At 44.2% G+C, this 22,323-nt stretch overlaps 1 protein-coding gene across 1 annotated transcript in view; it reads right to left on the bottom strand.

Annotated features, from left to right (window-relative positions):
• MAN2A1 (mannosidase alpha class 2A member 1) overlaps window positions 1-22,323 on the bottom strand; it is a 228,043-nt gene that overhangs the window by 7,894 nt on the left and 197,826 nt on the right. Inside the window, exons 20-21 of the mRNA XM_030193463.1 lie at window positions 19,905-20,096; window positions 10,406-10,516 (exon numbers count right to left, since the gene is read on the bottom strand). Coding sequence (XP_030049323.1) covers window positions 10,406-10,516; window positions 19,905-20,096 — 303 coding nt within the window. The remainder of the gene's footprint in view (window positions 1-10,405; window positions 10,517-19,904; window positions 20,097-22,323) is intronic.

Below are 22,323 nucleotides of genomic sequence, written 5' to 3'. Positions count from 1 at the left end.
CTTGTAACGCAAATCCCTTACCATTCTCGTAGCTTTTCTTTGCACTGCTTCAATTCTTTTTACATCCTTCGCAAGGTACAGCCTCCAAAACTGAACACAATACTCCAGGTGGGGCCTCACCAACGACTTATACAGGGGCATCAACACCCCCTTTCTTCTGCTTGTCACACCTCTCTATACAGCCTAACAACCTTCTAGCTACGGCCACCGCCTTGTCACATTGTTTCGTCGCCTTCAGATCCTCAGATACTATCACCCCAAGATCCCTCTCCCCGTCCGTTCCTATCAGACTCTCCCCGCCTAACACATACATTTCCTGAGGATTTCTATTCCCTAAGTGCATCACTTTGCATTTATTCGCGTTGAATTTTAATTGCCAAACCTTAGACCATTCTTCTAGCTTCCTCAGATCCTTTTTCCATGTTTTCCACTCCCTCCCGGGTGTCCACTCTATTACAGATCTTAGTATCATCCGCAAATAGGCAAACTTTACCTTCTAACCCTTCGGCAACGTCACTCACAAATATATTGAACAGAATCAGTCCCAGCACCGATCCTTGAGGAACACCACTACTCACCTTTCCCTCCTCCGAGCGAATTCCATTCACCACCACCCTCTGGCTTCTGTCCGTCAACCAGTTCCTAATCCAGTTCACCACTTCGGGTCCTATCTTCAGCCCATCCAGTTTATTTAAGAGCCTCCTGTGGGGAACCGTGTCAAAAGCTTTGCTGAAATCTAAGTAGATTACATCCATAGCTCGTCCCTGATTCAATTCTCCTGTCACCCAATTAAAGAATTCAATGAGATTCGTTTGGCACGATTTCCCTTTGGTAAAACCATGTTGTCTCGGATCTTGCAACTTATTGGCTTCCAGGAAATTCACTATCCTTTCCTTCAGCATCGCTTCCATTACTTTTCCAATAACCAAAGTGAGGCTTACCGGCCTGTAGTTTCCAGCTTCTTCCCTATCACCACTTTTGTGAAGAGGGACCACCTCCGCCGTTCTCCAATCCCTTGGAACCTCTCCCATCTGCAAGGATATATTAAACAAATCTTTAAGAGGACTCGTCAGAACCTCTCTGAGCTCCCTCAATATCCTGGGGTGGATCCCATCCGGTCCCATGGCTTTGTCCACCTTTAGCTTTTCAAGTTGTTCATACACACACTCTTCCGTGAACGGTGCTCTATCCACTTCAATCTCATTTGTACTTTTTGCAGTCCATCGCGGTCCTTCGCCAGGATTTTCTTCTGTGAAAACAGAACAAAAGTATCTATTTTGCAAATTTGCTTTTTCTTCATCGTTATCCACATAGCGGTTCGCTGTATCTTTTAGTCTCACAATTCCTTTTTTAGTCATTCTTCTTTCACTAATATACCTGAAGAAATTTTTGTCACCCCTTCTTACATTTCTAGCCATTTGTTCTTCCGCTTTCGCCAGACGTCACTCTCTCTTGGCTTCTTTCATTTTCATCCGGTATTCCTCCTCGTGTTCCTTTTCTTGAGTTTTTTTTGTATTTCTAGAACGCCAACTCTTTAGCCTTTATTTTCTCAGCCACTTGCTTGGAGAACCATATCGGTTTCCTTTTTCTCTTGCTTTTATTTACTTTCCTTACATAAAGGTTTGTGGCCCTATTTATAGCTTCCTTCAGCCTGGACCACTGTCCTTCCACTTCTCGTATTTCCTCCCAGCCCATCATCTCCTTCCTCAGGTATTCCCCCATTTTACTAAAGTCAGCACGCTTGGAATCCAGGACTTTGAGTTTTGAGTGGCTGCGCTCCACTTTAGCTGTAATATCAAACCAAACCGTTTGATGGTCACTGTCGCCCAGGTGGGCACCCACTCGGATATTTGACACGCTATCCCCATTCGTGAGCACCAGATCCAGCGTCGCTCCCTCCCTCGTGGGTTCTGTCACCATTTGTCTGAGCAAACCGCTTTGGAAAGCATCCACGATCTCTCTACTTCTTTCCGATTCCGCAGACGGAACCTTCCAATCTACATCCGGCAGATTGAAATCTCCCAGCAACAGCACCTCTCTCGTTTCCCAACTTTTGAATATCTGCGATCCGGTCTTTATTTAATTCCTCCAATTGTTTCGGAGGTCTGCAGACAACACCCACGTGTACAGAGGTTCTATCCTCTCTTTTTAAGGTGATCCATATCGCTTCTTCCTTTCCCCAGGTCTCATTTCGGTCGCCGTGATATCATTTCTCACATATAGAGCTACTCTTCTGCCTTTACGATTCTCTCTATCCTTCCTAAATAGATTATAGCCTGGTATGTTTGCATCTCATTCATGGGAACCATTTAGCCATGTCTCTGTGATTGCAACAAGGTCTAAGTCTGCCTCCAACATCAGGGCTTGAAGGTCATGAACTTTATTGCTTAGACTGCGAGCATTTGTGGCCATCGCTTTCCATGTACATTTCCTGGTATGTGCTTCAACATTTGTGATTTGGGGTTGTCTTTTCTCTCTGGGTACCTTCATATCCTTTTGTTCCAAATTCATTTCTTTCTCTTCTGCCTCAGTTCTATTTTCAGGATCACCACCATGCTGTAATGGAGCAAAAAGATTCTGTAGGGGCAACACTTGTGAGGGCGGATGCCTCTGTGTCACATATCGAAGTCTGCCTGAGCCTATTGTGAACCATCTATTCCTAGGTGGTTTTATCCTTGGAGGCAGTGGTGTGAATTTGGCTTGATTCTGTGCTGTATGGTTTTGTGTAGTCTTAGAAGCTGCTTTAAGTGCATCTAATTCCTGTTTTACCTTACTGAGCTCCTGTTTTAAACTTGCATTGTGAGGTTTACCTTCTGACCAAAGCTTTTACCAAAACATGCAAATAGTTTCTCTCCCGTGTGGATTTTCTGATGCACTTTGAGATTTACATTACAAACAAAGCTTTTACCACACACAGAACATGTGAATGGTCTCACTTTATTGTGGATTTTGTACGTTTTGCATTTGGATGTATTTGTTTGAAAATGGACCAAAAAATAAAACATCCAAATCACAAAACATTTTTCCAAACAGCATTTTCAACAGGAAAACAGACTTTTTTTGGTAGAAAATGACCTTTCCTGTTCTGATTTTGGACGTTTTAAAAAAATGTCCAAATTCAGACTTAGATGTCATATCCACAAATGCCCCTTGTGCATTTGACTTGCCCAAAGTCACAAGGAGCAGTAGTGGGAATTGAACCCACGTTGCTATGATCAAAGCCCACTGCACTAACCATTAAGCCACTCCTCCTCTGTTTTGGACATCTTGCATTTGGACGTCCATAGTATTTTCGAACACAAAAGATGGACGTCCATCTTTTTTGAAAATGACTTTCTTTCCTGTTTAGAATTTGGACGTCTTTGTAAAACGTCCAAATTCTGATTTAGACACTTCTTTCGAAAATGCCCCTCCATGTTTCCACTGTTCAGAAAACAAAATACAGAGGTCAGGACTCTGTCTCTGCAGAGGATTTTGCCTAATATGGGAAGGCTAGGGCTAGCAGATCTTTCTCAGAAGAATCCTGTTGTCAGAGGGAGAGGCAGGCTTATTCTTTCCACTAAAGGAGTATTATGTGACTCCCTCCCTGACTCCCTTTTGGAACACTCCACACGTAATAGATTCACTATCTTTAATTCTATCAGGTTTTCATCAGGAATCCTTCCTTTTACAGTACCTTTCCCTAACCCCTCTCCTCTGGTTCTTTTTTGAAAATTTGGCTCGTTTCTTTCTCTTTCTTTGGGCTCATTTGGATTCAGGACTGGAATCTGGAGCCAGGAGCCTTCATTTATAACCATGCCCTATTTTATATCACTCCCCACCCCTCAAAATTTACATACTGCAGGCCTCAGCTAAGTCACAGTGCTCCTTCCATCACCTTGCAATCAGGGACCCTAAATCCACTTACTAAGTGTTGCTTTTGAACGGTGTAATATTGTATGGAACCTCCACACAGAGTTTCCAAGTTATCCAATTCCATGAGGGAGACTTTAGACAAGTCCTGGATTTCTGATAGTCTTATCCTGGTGCATTTTGGAACCTGCAGCACAGATTTTGATGGATAGAATCAGGGATTGCAAATCCCACATGAATCTGGGATGTGAGTTCACACTAGGACTGTGTGAAAAATCTTGCTTCTGGAACAGGATCACTTCGCAGCTCCATACACAGCTATTTGATAGTGGAAACATAAAATGAAAGATCAGTGCCAGACAGATGTAGAGAAGGAAAGGAAGAAGACAAGGGGAAAGAGAAGAAATGGCAAGACCAACCTGGAAAAGAATTTGGAAGGCTGACTCATGGAATGTGGGAAAAAAAGACTGGGGCCAGCCCAATTAGAAAATTAAATTCCCAGACAACAAAGGTAGAAAAGAAACATTTATTTTTATTTAATACTTTAGGAGTAATTTTATACTCATTTTCTCACATATACGGCCACTCCTGAGTGGAGGAGTGGTCTAGTGGTTAGGGTGGTGAACTTTGGTCCTGGGGAACTGAGGAACTGAGTTTGATTCCCACTTCAGGCACAGGCAGCTCCTTGTGACTCTGGGCAAGTCACTTAACCCTCCATTGCCCCAGGTACAAAATAAGTACCTAAGCCGCATTGAGCCTGCCATGAGTGGGAAAGCGCGGGGTACACATGTAACAAAAAAAAAAGATGTACCTGCTTCATAAAATGTACATTTTTTTTTCTATTTTTATTTTGCAAAGTACAGGAGAAAAAGCATTTCTGTTTCTCTTTCACCAGTATTGCACTGTTTATAGAATCTGGCTATTTCAACTTTTGTATGTTTTTTGTGTGACTCCTTATTCTGTACTAGATTGGTAGCATGGAATGTTGCCACAATTTGGGTTTTCGCCAGGTAGTTGTGACGTGGCTTGGCCAAAACAGGATACTGGGCTAGATGGACCATTGGTCTGGCCCAGTATGGCTACTCTTATGTTATGTAGATCAGGGTCTGTCCATGTTCTGCATATGCGACTGAGATGAAGGATTCTGCTAGCATGTAGTTTCTGTGTAGGAATGTGTAACAAGGCAGCTTGTTCCAGTTTCCCAATAGTAGGTATATTGGTGCTCTAGAACCCAGTGTAATATATATAGCACTGACTTTTCATAGGTAGGTTAGGGCTGTTATGGTGTGGTAAGTTTGGTGTTCTAGGGCAGTGTTTCCTAAGTTGGTCCTGGAGTACCCCCTTGCCAGTCAGGTTTTCAGGATACCCACAATAAATATGCATGAAATTGATTTGCACATACTGGCTCCATTACATGCAAATCTCTTTCATGCAGATTCATTGTAGACAGTCTGAAAACCTGAATGGCAAGGGGGTACTCCAGGACTACCTTGGGAAACACTTCTCTAGGGCTCAGTGTAATATTTGTAGCACCGTCTTTTCATAGGTGGGTTAGGACTGTTATGGTGTGGTAAGTTTTCACTATAGGTTTTGGGTGTCTTTTTGCAGGGTTTTGTGTTATTTCACAAAGTGTCTGGCCCTATCTGAAAGTAGGCTCAGCTGCTCCGAGGCAAGGACTGCATTTGGTGGCCCTTGTCACCCAAAATAAAAATGCTCAGGACTAGTGGTCTCCACATCCTGTAGAGTCACCACAAAAACAAAAGCCCATCTGATTTAAACAAGTGTCTGGGAGTGGAAGGAGTGTGTGTACTGTTCCTGAGGGGGTGGTCACAATTTGAGTACTTTTACTTTGTAGTTAAGAAGACAGGTTGCCTGCTCTGGCCAGTCCTGGGACCTTTTTTGCATCCTGCCTACTGATATAACTTCCTGTTTACATCATTGCCTGCCACAGCCACTGCACCTGAGCGACAGCACAGGCATTGCTGTCTAGCTGACACCAACTGGCGCCTATTTTATAAAAGTCTGAACCCCCCCAACGTCAAAACCTGGCTATGCTTCTGATTATAGTGATACAATAAGCCAATTACTATATTCTAAGTGTGGATAGTCCACAGCACAACTTGTGACCTCAGAAAATTAACTAGAAATCTGAATGTTCTGGCCTCACAAAGCATGTACATGCCTTGCTATCCAGACAGCTAAACCATAAACTGTGGAACACACTTCCAAAAGCTGTGAAAACAATCTGCGACCATCTAAACTTTAGAAAATCACTAAAAACCAACCTGTTCCAAAAGGCGTACCTTACCGAACCAACATAAAGACCTAAACTCTGCAACACAGCAAAACCAAAGATCATACTGGACACTAAATAACCTTTCCTACTTTTGACCCTAATGCGCCTGAAACACATCTTCCTTATTCGACCACATCATCACCGGTTGTTAATTTTTTTAAAGATCTTGCGAGCCGGTTGTTCAGCACGGCAAGCCAGCTCCAGTAAACGAGGTAAGCATGGCAGGAGGGCGCCACAAGCCATGCTTACCCCATTTACCTCACCTCCCACTACTGCCTTCATTTGCCTGCGCCACCAGCGATTCTCCTCTCTCCCCTGATTACCTCCGTTGAAGCGGCCACGTCATTGAAAGCCCTGGCCGTCTTTAGCCTTCCCTTCGTGAGTTTGTTCCCTCAGAGTCCCGCCTTCTGACGTCATTTCCTCTTTCTGTGAGGGCGGGACTCTTAGGGAACGATCTCGAAGGGAAGGCTAGGCCAAATAGCAGAACGTGATACTTGTAGTGGTGTTTCCCTATTCGGAATCTGAGATATTTCTTATAACTGGGACGCATTGAAATGTGGGTATAGGCATCCTTTAAGTCCAGAGAGCATAGCCAATCTTTTTACTGAATCATGTGAAGAAGGGTGCCCAGGGAAATTATCCTGAATTTATTTTGACCAGGAATTTGTTCAGGGCCCTTAGGTCTAGGATGGGATGAAATCCCCCCATTTTTTGAGCACAAGGAAGTACCTGGAATAGAATCCCTTCTTTTCTTTCCCTGGTGGCATGGGTTTCACTGCATTGGCCTGTACATTCTACAAATGGCTGCTTATGCCAAGAGCTGATGAACAATGCTCTCGGTGAGCAATTTGGTGGTCTCTGATGCCAAAGCAGGGCGTGACTGAAAGGGACTATTTGAAGAACCCACAGGTTGGAGGTTACAAGGGGCCACCTCTGTGTTGGAAAAATATTCAGCCTCTCCCCTACCAGTAGCCCATCTAAGAAAAATTACTTTGAGTGTGGCTATGCTCTCCCTGGAGCCAGTAAAAAGCTCACCTCTTGCTTCGACTGGGGAGCCAGTTGAGATGTCTGAGTTCAGGACTGGCAAGGTTGAGAATGCTGTGACTGGGGGTTCTGGGTAGAGCGAGAAGGCAGCAGAAACCTATGCCTTTGATAGTAGTAGGGTCACTGTCTAGGCCCACTCAAAAACCTCCTAGATGAAGAGGCTGCAGAAGGAGGTTGCCAAGACAGAGTTTGGATGGTATCAATATATTGCTTTATGTGCGCATCCCCACACCCATGACAGAGAGTCTGGACTCAATATAGTAAGAATCATATGTGCCTCTGGCCAGATACTTCCAACACTCCAGTTGCCAACTGGCAACTCTATGGCCTGCTCCTGTGGAAAAGAATCTGCAAGACTTAGTGTACTGCGTAGCAAAGATTGCAAGCAAAGGTTTGTGTAGATCTGGTAGGACTGGATGTGGGCAATAAGCATCGAGGCCTGAAACGTTTTCCTCCCTAACAAATCTAGTGTCTGAGTCTCTCTACTTGGGGGAGCCGAGGCATGAGTCCTGGTGCTCCTAGCTCGTTTGAAGTCAGATATGACAAGTAGAGAGTGGTGAGGCAGCTGTGCCATCAAGAATCTGGAAGCCTTCTGGATACAATACTGTGTATCCACTTTCTTAGGTGTACCAGCACTGAGAGGGGGAGATTCCTAGTTCTTTGTCAGTGCATCTTTAAAGATAGGGTGCAATGATACTGTGACCCCCTCCCTTAGGAGGCAACTCATAGTCCATAACAGATAACATCTCTGCCCTGGGTTTCTCCTCAATCTCCAACTTAAAAACGCGTTTTGAAAGCGCCAAACCCTTCCAAGAAAAACTGCACTGGCTCCCAATCAAAGAACGTATTGCGTTCAAAATATGCACCCTGGTTCATAAAATTATCTACGGCAAAGCCATGGGATACATGACAGACCTCATAGACCTACCAACCAGAAACACAACAGGATCAACACGAACATACCTAAATCTCCACTACCCAAGCTGCAAAGGACTCAAATACAAATCAACTTATGCATCCAGCGTTTCCTATATAAGCACACAACTATAGAATGCATTACCAAACGCCATGAAAACAACGTATGACCACCTAAACTTCCGGAAATCACTAAAAACTAACCTGTTCAAAAAGGCATACCCTACCGAGCCAACTTAAATGCCTGAACCCTGCATCACAACGAAACCAAAGCTCATACTGGACATAACTTAACTCTTCCTCCCTACGATTCCCTAATGTGTCTGCTACACATTAACTTTATTCTTCCTCATCACTTTGTATTTGTTCATACCGGAATTGATGATCACCTTACGGTACTATGTAAGCCACATTGAGCCTGCAAATAGGTGGGAAAATGTGGGATACAAATGTAACAAATAAATAAATACCATCTCCTTAATGAAATCAGTGAAAGAGAGACCCTCAAGTGCCGATTTGTCTCTCGAGGTAGGGAGGGATTAGAAGGTACTCCTTCTGAGAAGTAATGAGGGTCTTCTTCTGAGTCTCATGAGTGGCCCCAGTCAGACTCCTCACTGTTCTCAGACCAGATTGAGTGAGTCTGCTTGCCTCGGCTCAGTGGAACCATGTCCATGCCCCAAAGAATGCAAAGGTACAGCTTTACTCTCAGACTCAGGGGACGCTTCCTCCCCCGATGTTCAGTGATACTGCATGTATTGATGTTGACACCCTTCAAGGTGCCAGCACAGAGGATCTCTCCACAAGCATGGATGGAGACTCTGGGGCTGATCCACAGTTGGCGCCAGCACCCTCAATGCCTGAGTGGATTGTAATTGCAGCATATGCACCAGCTCATCCATGATTATGGCTTAGAACTGCTCATCAAAGGAAGGCATCAGCAAAGGCAGGGGAAGCCAACAGAGAGGCAGCCTAAGGTGATCTTGGTGCTAAACCAGAAGTGGGAACCTGTCTGCCCGGACACTTGCACATGGGCATCTCTATCAAAGAGGGAGAGCACTCCTCCCAGTTCTGGCGATGCAGATGTCCTGGAGCTCCTGGCACCGTGCATCATTGAGAATCAAAGCATATAATTCTTGGGCTTCTCCTGATGCTCAGCATCACAGTCCTTCAAAGCCGATAAAAATGACATCGAACCTTACATGCCCTCAGTGTCGGGTCAGATGCTGACTGGTCCCAGTGCCTACTATCAGTGCCTGATTTTGAGAGAGGTGGAGATCTACTTGATTACTGTGCACTCCAAATGGTAGTTGAAGTCTTAGCAGCCACTAAGGTTGATGCTTCTGGTGCGGATGTCAATGGATCGACCTTCAAGGAGTCAAAAACTCTCTTGTGGACCTGCCACTCCCTCTGTGTCCTCAACTGCATTTGCAAACAGAAAGAGAAAAATAATTAGCCTCATAGTCAGGCCCAAGGCACTCAATGCACCAAGAGTTCATGTTAATCACGGAAACCACCCGATTACCATTGGGTGCACTTTTTGAAGCCACTGGGGGTCTTCTTCAAGAATTGCGGCCAAATTAAACTCCTCAATTATGAACTGTAAAAAGGGGCACTGTTCAAATTGAGTTGGTGCCCCAGCCTAAACAGGCCTAGCAACTCTCAAAAAAGAAAGGCAATTTGAAGAACAGAAAATGCTACAAAAATTAAAGGGTAACAGAATAAAATAAGAGGAAGGAAAAATAATCACGAAAGGGACAAAAATACCCACACGGGAAGGCGCCGAGAATCAGAGAAAAAGACGCCCTGAGAGGAGAAAACAAAGACTGAGGGATCTGTACTCACTTGTCAAGTGGGAAGGCACACTGCAAGAAAATTCTACATTAGTCAGCATCCACACCAGGCTCCATCAGATGACGTCACTCAGCTGTGAGAATACTTTTTTACAGAAAGGGTAGTGGACGCATATAACCACCTCCCGGCGGAGACGAGGAATGTATCTAAATTCAAGAAAGCATGGGACAGGCATATGATATCTGTTACGGGGAGGAAGAATTAGCGGATTATATGGATGGGCTGACTGGATGGGCCATATGCTTTATCTGCCGTCATTTTCTCTGTTTCTTAAATGAATAGTCTGTAGGCTCCACAACTATGTAAATGTGATTTTGTATCTGACATTTATGTTCATTTGCAAGCTGAACAAAAAAAAAAAAAAAAGACACAAAAGAGAAACATTATGACACTTCAATAAAAACAATAAAAATGGATTTATGTTAAACAAAATGAAATTTTGAGTACCTTTCCCTGAGTAGTAGAGCAGAAAAGTCCCATATCTTTATTTGAGAATCTACAGTCAAAACCTCTTCTGTGAAGAATCAGTGCTGCTTCATCTGATGGCGCAGAATCCACCTAAAAATAAGCCACATTCAAATATATATTTTTTAAAAACCTCAGTTTCCTAAACATCAGTTCTGTCATTGCGCTGCTAGGTCTAGATTGTATTATGAATCTATCTTCACTCACAGGATCCACGAATCTGAAGCTTTTAAATATAATCATACTTTAAAATTTAATGAATCACCACTCCTAGCCCAGGCCATATCACAGCGATGTACGTAATTAAAAATTAAGAAAGTCATGAAAAGAACCCCAATAAATTATAGGACAGACACACATTTTAAAAGGGCTAGATTGCCCCAAACAGTTAGTATAAAATAAAATAGAATCATACTAAGATTTCATAGCATTAAAACATAACTCTCAGATGGTAATTCTAAAGTAGTTATCAGCATGCCATTAAAATGAGTACTGTATTTGTGCACCTACATACGTATATACATGCCAGATATGCACATAATTACCATTCTATAACTACACGGACATCTTCAGTATTGCAGTTTGCAGGTGGGTGTAGTGGGCTGAATCTGGGCAGAATGGTATGCACATATCTCCAGAACATAGGTGCACACATCGCAGCTCTATGCCTGGTGTTAGGTGCTTATGCCTAAGTGCATATATACCTAGTTACCATAATGGAAAGTAAGCACCTATTTTCCTCTATACAATGTGTCAATCAGGCACTCACTGGGCAAGTAAATATAGGCACAAAGTTAAAGAATTACCCTGACTTTCTTATGGCACTATGTGCTAAAGGATTTTTATGGAGCTGCAAAATCCTGAATGCAGAACATGGAAAACTTGTTCTGCATTAACAGGATGAGAAAATGAGGTTTAGGTTCCTTGGACCACTCAATTATATTAAGGTTTTCACTAAGAGGGGTACTGAAAGACACACACAGTACAGACTCATACATACCTTGAGCAAAGTATGTGATATATAACAAAAAATCAGCTACATACTGAAGTAATATTATAAACTACAACGTACAGAATGATGAACATGCTTAATGCATTATAATAGGAACTACAGTAGAGTCTCGATTATTTGACATAAATGCCCCCCCCCCCCCCCCACTGGATGCTGGATAATACAGAAAAAAGCGGATGATGCATAAATAAGAGGCATAGTGATTTATTTAGACCTTTATATCCTGCATTTTCCAACACAATACTTAGGATCAATGTGGCTTACTGATTCAAATATTTAGAGAAATACATACTGTATAGTACAGTTGACTGTATAGTACATACTGAATATGTTTCAAATCCGTTTATTAATACCATTCAGCAACCTATTGTACAGTATTGTACATGTGCTTATAACTAACTTTTTTTAGGGAAAGTGTATATTCATAACATGTATACAATTAATTCAAGAACAGTAGTGTAATTAGAACAAATTAGAACCAAAACTTATTTTAAACATTTTGTAATTAAGGTTTTCCTGCTTTAATTCTCTTCCTTGTAGCAAGGTCAAGCCAGGATCTCAGTAACATAACATCAGTAGAAGTTGCTTCCTCTTGTTGTTCCAGGTAAGCCAGTACTGCCTCGATAGCCTTGACCCCTCACTATGACTCATTTTCATAGTTTTATCTTGTCTATATGCAGGCTCAGTGCAGTTGTCTTCATCACCATCATTCTCCCACCCATTCACTATAGTAATCATATCACTGTAAGTTAGTTCTTGCTCATCTTTGTGCATCCATTCCTTTATATCACCTTTATTAGCATTCTCACAGCCAGGTATTTCTGGTAACAAAGGAAGGAGATTAGCATCATCTTCCTCAGACATTTCACATTTACTGTCATCTCCTTGTCCATTTTCACCTTCAGAAAGTAACTTTCTCCATGATATTGCTAGGGTTTGTGGTTCAATTTCAATGCATGATTGAGCGATCCAGTAAATAACATATTTAATGTTCGCTTTCTTAAGAATTTCTAACATTCTTTTTCCATCAACCAGTGCAGAAACAATTTAATTAAAAGGTTGTGGCAATATTTTTTCTTTAATATTTCAAGTACACACTGGTCCATTGGCTGACACAATATGACATCATACTGGGAGGAAGAAAAATCACTCTAATGTCAGCACTTCTTAGTTCATCCTCATCAGGATGAGATGGTGCACTGTGAATGAGAAGGGTTGCTTTCCTAGGCAGGTTTGGCAATTTCAAAAACTTTTCTACTGATGGAACAAATTCACTGAAAAACCAGGTATGGAAAATGTCCATCCAGGCATTCTTCTGCTTCTTATAGGAAACTGGATGTGCAGCAGAAGCCAGGTTTTTTGACTTTCCAATAAATGTGAGATGTAATTTATGTTTACCAGTTGCATTATTATAGGCTAGAATAGTCATAAGTATATAAGTATTGCCATTCTGGGACAGACCAAAGGTCCATCAAGCCCAGCATCCTGTTTTCAACAGTAGCCAATCCAGGTCACAATGTATTCACAGAGGCAAATCTCCACACCTGCAACATAGGTGTGGTTTCTGTCTCATATGTTAGTATTTTATAAAGACACGTGGAGGGGCATAATCAAACGGCGCCGGCCATCTATATGGGTGGCCATCTATATAGCCGGCGCCACGAACAGCAGAGCGGTCCCGAACCTTATTATCGAAAAAGATGGCCGGCCATCCTTTATTTCGATAATACAGTTGGGGCCGGCCAAATGTCAGAGATGGCCGGCATCGGTTTTCAGCGATAATGGAAACCGATGCCGGTCATCTCAAACCCGGCCAAATCCAAGGCATTTGGTTGTGGGAGGGGCCAGCATTTGTAGTGCACTGGTCCCCCTCACATGCCAGGACACCAACCGGGCACCCTAGGGGGCACTGCAGTGGACTTCAAAATTAGCTCCCAGGTGCATACCTCCCTTACCTTGTGTGCTGAGCCCCCCAAATCTCACTCCCCACAACTGTACACCACTACCATAGCCCTTAGGGATGAAGGGCAGCACCTACATGTGGGTACAGTGGGGTTTTTTTGGGGGGGGGGGGTGGAGGGCTCCTGTTTACCACCACAAGTGTAACAGGTAGGGGGGATGGGCCTGGGTCTGCCTGCCTGAAGTGCACTGCACCCACTAAAAACTGCTCCAGGGACCTGCATACTGCTGTCATGGAGCTGGGTATAACATTTGAGGCTGCCAAAAAATGTTAACAAATCTTTTTTTTGGGGTGGGAAGGGGTTGGTGACCACTGGGGGAGTAAGGGGAGGTCATCCCCTATTCCCTCTGGTGGTCATCTGGTCAGTTGGGGCACTTTGAGACTTGGTCCTAAAAATAAATGAGCCAAGTGAAGCCGGCCAAGTGCTCGTCAGAGCCTGCCTTCTTTTTTCCATTATCGGCCGAAGCCGGCCATCTGGTAACCATGCCCCCGTCCCGCCTTTCGTACCCTGCTGAAACGCCCCCTTTAACTTTGGCCGGTGCTGTGACGGAATGCAGTTGAAGCCTGCCAAAATTGGCTTTCAATTATACCTATTTGGCCGGGTTCAGGAGATGGCCGGCCATCTCCCGATTTGTGTTGGAAGATGGCCGGCCTTCTCGTTTGAAAATAAGCTGGATAGGCACCTATGAGACATATTTTCAAAGCACTTAGCCTTCCAAAGTTCCATAGGTTTCTATGGAACTTTGGAAGGCTAAATGCTTTGAAAATATGCCTCTATGTGTCTTTATAAAAGACATTTAAGTAGGTGCCCTCTTGCCGTTTTAAACTAGATGCCCCTTTATCAAATTACCTTCTACATGTCATTATTAGCATCCTAAATTATGCCACATTACCAAGGATCAATGCAAATCATAATGGCATAACCCGATCCCTACAAATAATACTGAAAAGTAACCTGGCTGCTATATTCTGGACATAGCGTAGTCTTTTTATTATCTGCCTCAAGAGCCCAACAAGATGTATGGTACAACAATCTAAGTGGGCAATCACAAGAAAAAGGATCACTCTCCTCATGGCATCAAACTCTATGAAAGGGTCCAACACACATACCATACAGAACTTTAACATCTATTTCTTCACAGTATCAGATGCAAAAGCCTCCATAATAAGTGCTACCTCCAATTTAACTCCCAGATCCCCGACTTCTTCTGCCTCCTCAGAGGCCGAATGAATTTCAGTTTTGGTTTCGGTGCTGAAACTGGTCTGAAATCAGTATTTGGCCATGTTTTGGCTGTCTCCATAGTACTCCCTCCCCCCCCCCCAAAAGGAGCAGGCTCCACCCACTCCCTATCATTGAACAGGATTCAGCTCAACTCCCTTCAGACCCCTCCCCTGAACAGAAGTAGCCCTCACTCCCTCCCCCCTCAGCCTACTTTAAAGTCCCTGATGGTCTAGTGGAATAATTGGGGCAGGAGCGATTCCCAATTGTTCCATCTCGGAATATGCAAGTAGACAACCAGGGACTGTAAATTAGGATGGGATGGGAGGCTATGGGTGGCTCCAAGGGTAGGGTTACCATATTTTGTCCTCTGAAAAAGAGGACACGTCATGCCCCCTGCCCCTGCTCTGCCTATACCATGTCCCTTTCGGATCCTCGCCCTTTCTCGCTCTCACCCCGCCCCGTCACATATTCCCCTCCCCTGCCCCCCTGTCACCTCCCCTCCCCCTTGTCACATATTCCCCTCCCCTTACTATCTACTGCCCTGGTGGTCTAGTGACCTCTTTGGGGCAGGAAAGAGTCCCCTCTTTCCTGCCCGGAGCGCTGCCTTGCCCTGCATCCTTCTCGGTCTCAGCTCAGGATTCAAAATGGCCGCCGAGAGTTGAAGTCTCTTGAGGCTGCTTCAACACTCGGTGGCCATTTTGGATCCCGAGCCGAGACTGAGAAGGATGCAGGCATAAGCGTAGTTTGACTGTTTCATTTGGGGGGGGGGGGGCAAAGGATGGGGCGGAGCATATTAGCATATTCATTTGCATATGTATATGCAAATGAATATGCTAATATGGAGGAAGGAAGGGAAAAAGAGCTGACTTTTTTGGGGAATAACCATAATGAATATGTATGAAGGCAAAATACTGAACTGGAAAGTTAACTCAAGAAGTTAGGATGGATAGTGTTCATAATGAGCTCCTTTTATTAACGACCATATGTAGTGTGTCATGATTTAGGCTCTACACCCTTTCTGATGTATTGGTGCCACCTCAGTAAGGCCAACACACAATCTCTCCACTGCAAAACACTATACACAAACTTATGCAAAAACCCACTCATAACCTTACCAAACCATAACAGCACTAATTCCAAGGACAGGACGAGCTGCAACCTTATGCGTGGAAAGGCAGCACTGTAATTACACGGCGCTCTAAAACACCAGTACACTACCTAATGAGAAAAAAACAACAAACAAAAGGGCTGCAAATACTACACACTAGCAGAATACTGCACCTTGATCACACATGAAAAACACACCACCAAATAAACTGAAAATAAAATACTTTTTCTACCTTTGTTGTCTGGGTATTTTATTTGTATGTTGGTCCCAGTTTCTTCTGTCTGTCTTCTGCTGTCTTTCCAGTGGGTGCGATCCATTTGTCCTTTCTCCATTTCATTCTTATCTTCTTCTATTCCCTCACTATATCTGTCTCGGACTCGTTTCCTCTTTCTCTGTTTTCTGTCTCTCTCCTCAGATTTTATCTTCTCATTCTTCAGTCCTCCACCTATATTTTGTCCTCCACCTCCCCAGCACCCTCTCTCTCTCTCCACCACCATCAATCTCCTCCCCAGCACCCTCTGTTTCCCCTCTCTCTCTCCACTGCCATCAATCCCCCTCCCCAGCACCCTCTGTTTCCCCTCTCTCTCTCTCTGCTGCCATCAATCCCCTGCCCCAAAATAAACCACTGGTAATGTAACATCAATGTTCAAATCATAAAAAACCAGGGTTCCAATCAGTGCAGGGAATCAATGAGAGAATAATCCAACAGCTGAATAGCTGAAACAACAATTGATATATTTATAGGAGTGATCTCAGAATAAAAACTCACCCAAGCGAGGATACGCCGCAGCGATTTAAACCTCTAAGGGTGGACAAGCTTCTCTATCATAGATACACTCCGTGATTTTCAATTTTCTCAAGTGAGCAAAACACCCAGTGTTCTTAAATAAACTTTCATGCACAAATAACTATTCTCTCATGTTCCCGCACTGACAAACACTAACTAGCACCAAACCTCAAGTGTTATATATTTTTTCTTTTTGCTTTCTCAAATAAGAGGCACTTAGCTTGAGCAGGAGTAATCCATATTGATGTCTTCTTTATGATTCAAAATTCCTCCTCTCAATAACACACTGTGGGGTAGTCACGAACATATGTGGGACTCCCTCTCGGTGTTATAACTTCAAATGTTCACTCAAAAGTTCCAAATAAATATAATTGTAATCCACCTAAAACCTCTGCAAGTTCAACTCTGCAGGGTTTCGATTTCTCTTCATCAGGAACTCCAGAGATATATAGGTAGAACTCAAAATAACGTGCCTGGTTCTTTATGATTTGAACATCAATCCCCTGCCAGCACCCTCTGTTTCCCCTCTCTCTCTCCACTGCCTTCAATCCCCCTCCCCAGCACCCTCTGTTTGCCCTCTCTCTCTCTCCGCTGCCATCAATCCCCTGCCAGCACCCTGTTTCCCCTCTCTCCCTCCGCTGTCATCAATCCCCTGCCAGCACCCTCTGTTTCCCCTCTCTCCCTCCGCTGCCATCAATCCCCTGCCAGCACCCTCTGTTTCCCCCCTCTCTCTCTCTGCTGGCCTGCCGCCATCAATCCCCCACCCTGACTCCAGAACCCTCCCCACCTCTCTCTCTCCCTCCCCCTGCCCGCCCCCCTCCTGAGTCCTCGTGTGCCGATCTCCTGTCCGCGACGCGTGGGCACTCACTGGCCTGAAGCCTGCCTTCTCTGTCTTGCGCAGCACCGGCAATTCAGTCAGTCAGCTTTCTGGCAGCGTCGGGGCCTCTCTCATCAGGCCCGTCCCACCTCTGCAGAAAACAGGAAGTTGCAATAGAGTAGGCGGGACGCGCCTGAGGAGAGAGAGGCCCAGACGCTGCCAGAAAACTGACTGACTGAATCGCCGGTGCTGCGCAGGAGGGAGACGGAGAAGGCAGGCTTCAGGCCAGTGAGTGCCCACGCGGACGAGAGAGACGGGCAGACGAGAACTCGGGAGGGAGGGAGCAGCGTTGTGCCGGCTCTCTGGCCTTGCGTTTGGGGGGGCAATGCCCCCCCTCACCCCCCAGTCTACGCCCATGGATGCAGGGCAAGGGCAGGCAGCACTCCTGGCAGGAAAGAGGGGGCTCTTTCCTGCCCCAAAGAGGTCACTAGACCACCAGGGCAGATAGTAAGTAAGGGGAGGGGAGGGAAGACCCACGACGCCACTCGCCTGCCCACTTGTCCAGAAATCCGGACAAACAGGCGGGCAAGCAAAACCCGCCGGACGCCCCGCACATGTCCTCAAAAAGAGGACATGTCCGGGGGAATCTGGACATATGGTAACCCTATCCAAGGGCTACCTCTTTTCGGGGGGGGGGGGGGGGAGGGAGTGGAGGCTGCTACTGTTTGGGGGTGGGGCCAGTTTTGGCTTTGCCAAGCAGCAATTTTTGGCTGCAGATTCAGTATCAGTTAAAATTGAAAAAAAGCTGTTTCAGTCACCCTCTGCTCCTTATACTCACTATCTCCCAAAGCCAAAGAATTTACCAATAGACAGAAAGTTGACAGCTTTTTTTAAATTCAGCTTTAATATACTTGCTGCCAAGTAAGGGGATGATTTTCTACAAATTCCTATTAACCTTTTTTCACAAACTGCTCTGTATCACTTTCCTCCAGAAACAGCTGAATGCCATCAGATTACAAATGACAGTTTACATTAAGCCCTGGCAAACTATGTGCTAGGGATATCATATACATATTAAAAAAACAGAAGGGAGAATGCTGATCTCTGTGACAACCCCCACTTACCCTCCCCTAAATTCCAAGATCATTGTACCCAGCCTCAAAGCCTAACAACATTCATGCAGAAAAGATTTTATCCATTCAAAAATCTTATTTCAGATATCCAGGCATGCTACTTTCAGTACCAAAATACTACGATCCACAATATCAGAAGCACAAATGTACTCCAATAGATGTTTGCCAGTAGCAAAAAACCACAAAGCTGCCCTTCTATTGTTTTGCACGTCCATCTCCACATCATCTAGTAAGGTTTACACTTACTATAAACTAGACTCCCTTCTCTTTTTAATACTTTCACTCATCTAACAGAAAAAAAAATCTAACCAACTTTCACAGACAATCCATCATAATGATATGCGTAACACAATACTGGTCTTGTGAGAACTGGTTTCATCTTCTCAAAAGACTCTTGGTTCTCTCTCTATTCAGGCTCCAAACCTCTCTGACCTTGGTAACAGAGAATAGGAGTTCCATTTTGAATCCTAAGTGGCATACTTCAGTGTGGTATTCCAGTCAAGGCTTCTTTCCTGGCTGCTCTTTTTTTCTGTGGAAGCAGGAACCTACTTTTCTGTCTCATAGTGGTTATGGAGGAAACTGAAGTAATCTATTTGGGCTTGAGAAGAAACTCTTCTGCAGTGGTTACATCAGCCTAATTATATGATATGACCCGCAAATAGATGAGACACCTAGATTCTTCTACCAAATTGTGGACCTAGTCAAAACCCTGACTTGTTCTGCTCCATGATCCACAGGAAGAAAAAAAATTAATAAAATAACAAAATTATTAATCCTTTTAAAAACAAAACACAACTGAAGGTGATGAAAGAGAATCAGAAGACAAAAAAAGAAAAATTCATGAAAAAGAGAGAGAGTTTTATTTTCATGTCCATTTAACAGAGCAGAAAAATATAGGAGAATTGTCCCATTCCTGTGTTGTGCAATAAATGGGACAGTTCTCCTATATTTCAGAACTAGTGTAAAATTGTGACCCTTCAAAATGCAGAGCTCATCTTAGTCCACTCTGCTCTATTATATCTTGCTTAAGAACAGAGAACAGTTCAGGATTCCTCTCGTTCCCAGGTTTACATTTCAAATGACTTGTTTTGATTCTACAGCCTGATTTTGCTACCTGGATGAAAATCACCTGCACTAGCTCTCTAGCTGCAAGGTCATACTTTGCTCCTGGTGTTGATATCTGTACAAGAGCTTAAATCATATTCTGCCCAGTAATTTCCATGTTCAATAAAACACATTGGCAAACTATGGGGAAAACATAACCTTTTGGAGAATACTACTGACCTCAGCCTCTGATACGAGGTACAATAATCCACATTCAAGCAAGCTTTACTTTTTGGAATAATAGCTTTGCCAAATCTTGTGTTCAAGTTCAGTCAGAAATATATATATATTAAAAAAAATAGATGCCAATATATAAAAATAATATATAATAAACTTACCTTTGACTGTATTGTCCTCAAGTTAAGCATATGCACATCACAAGGCAATGGCGACGTAAGTGGAGAAAAGGCATTCAACAACTGAGGAACATTCAAATCAGAAGATGCAGCCATTGAAATAAATGGCTGATTCAAGAAAGATGAAGTTATATGACTTAGCAAAGAGGGATAACTGATGAACTTATCTTCTTTCTATTGAAAATAAATAATAATTAAAAAAAACTGTGTGAATCATCTGCAAATGGGCACAATTAACTTTAACATTCATCTCTAAATAATGTTGAAGAATTGGGAGCCATAGTATTAGATTAAATCAGTGGTTCAAGCTGGAACAACCAGCAATCTTGACAGTCAAGTTCTTGAAATTCCCATAATTGATCCTATTTCTGCTTCCCCTCCTAGCCCCAGTAATAACTGCTGCCACCAGCCCCAACTGAAAATGCTGCAGGTATGCTATCTATAGTTTCAGCAAAGATACTTACCTGTAGCTGATGTTTTCCAAGGACAACAGGCTGCTTATTCTCATATGTGGGTGACATCATCTGACGGAGCCCTGGTTCAGATGCTGATTCACTAGTAATAAAGAAAATTCTAGCAGTGTCCCACCACACATGTTCCCAACCGATGCTCAAGCACAAGTCCCTCAGTCAGGAGAAAAGCATAAAGAGTATAACAAAAACAATTCCTAGGGGAAGTGGGAGGGTATGCGAGAATAAGTGGCCTGTGTTCTCAGAGAACACCAGTTACAGGTAGTTATCTTTGCTTTCTCCAAGGATAAGCAGGCCACTTTATTCCCACATGTGGGAATCCCTAGCTACCAGGTTCTCCAAAAACAAGATAATGAAGTCTCGTAATGTCGAGACTAAAACTCCAATCAACCTGAAACTATATACATACTAACTGTGTAGGTGCAGTCTGGAACAGAGTAAAACAGGGCCTAGGAGGGTGGAGTTGGATTCTAGACACCAAAACAAATTCTGCAGAACTGCCTGTCCAAACTGACTGTCGTGTCAGGTGTTCTGATCAAACAGTAGTGGGATGTGAATGTGTGGACTGAAGACCATGTTGCAGCCTTGCAAATGTCCTTATGGCGGCTGATTTCAAGTGGGATACTGATGCAGCCATGGCTCTGACATTGTGAGCTGGAATATGTCCCTCAACAGTCAGCCCAGCCTGGGCATAAGAATAGGAGATGCAGTATGTCCTGGGCTCCTCCTCCATCTCCAATTTAAATGGGATAGCCGCAGCCCTCTCCCTGACAAAACCAGTGAAAGAGAGCACCGCTGGAGGATACTTTCATCTCTCTTGAGGAGATGAAGGATCAGAAGGGATACCATATGACTTCTCCTCCAAGAAGTAATGTGGATCTGTATCTGATTTCTATGAGCGCCCCCAGTCAGACTCCTCTTCCTCATTAGGATCAGGAGACTGGGTCTGCACCAGCCTTGATCTAGTCGAACAGTGTGCATGCTCCAAGGAGAGTTGAGGTGCAGCCCTTCTCTCAGACTCAGGGGAAACTTCCTCCTCCAATGTCAGAGGGGGCCTAGCACCCTGCAAGATACCAGTGTTGATGATTTGAGCACTGGTGTTGGTGGAGCCTCAGAGAAGTCAAAACAGGAGCGCGCTGCAGCAACTGTGCCAGCTCTTCTTGGAGAATGCTCTGGAACCGCTCACTGAGGAAGGGCATCGGCAAAAGCATAGAGATCAATGACAGGGACCTGGCTGCTCAATGACTGGCGCACCGGCACCTCTTCCAAAGAGGAACAGCGCTCCCCTTGATGCCGGCACTTCTCATGTATCGAAGAGTCTGATGCCCCAGTGCTCCTGGCACTGTGCTTCGAGGAGGACCCGATGCATAGAGCCTTGATCTCCTGGTGCCAACAAGGATGCCGCCAAATCCAAGCATCTTACTGGAATCAGGTCCAATGCTGACCGGTCCCAGGGCCTGCTAACAGCACTCGGTGTTCAGGCAGTTGGAGACCCACTCGATGCCAGTGCACTCCGAATGGTTACTGGTGTCGGAGCAGCCACGGAGGTCGATGTTGCCGATGCCGAAGATGATGGTCCGGCCTTCAAAGAGCCAAAAAGCTTCTCTTGTTGAGCAAATCACAATCTGTGTCCTTGCCTGCATATGAAGACAAAGATCATAAACAGAGGGGTCATGATTTGGCCCAAGGCATCCAAGGCATCAACTGTGTGAGTCTGTGAGAGAAATAACACGGTGGCACTTAGCACACCACTTGAAGCCACTGGGTGTTCCTTTGGGACACCGAGAAAAGAATTTTGGCTAAATTAATGTCCTCAATCTTGAACAAGTAAAAAGAGGTGCGATCAAATTGAGGTTAGGGCTGCAGCCTAACCACATAGCCCACTCATGAAAAACAAAGGAAACTAAAAAAAATGCCAAAAACTGATGAAA

The sequence above is a fragment of the Microcaecilia unicolor genome, chromosome 2 (assembly GCF_901765095.1).
Source record: "Microcaecilia unicolor chromosome 2, aMicUni1.1, whole genome shotgun sequence".
Lineage (NCBI taxonomy): Eukaryota > Metazoa > Chordata > Amphibia > Gymnophiona > Siphonopidae > Microcaecilia > Microcaecilia unicolor.
The sequence above is the reverse complement of the archived record's forward strand: the minus strand, read 5'-3'. Positions and strand labels throughout refer to the sequence as shown.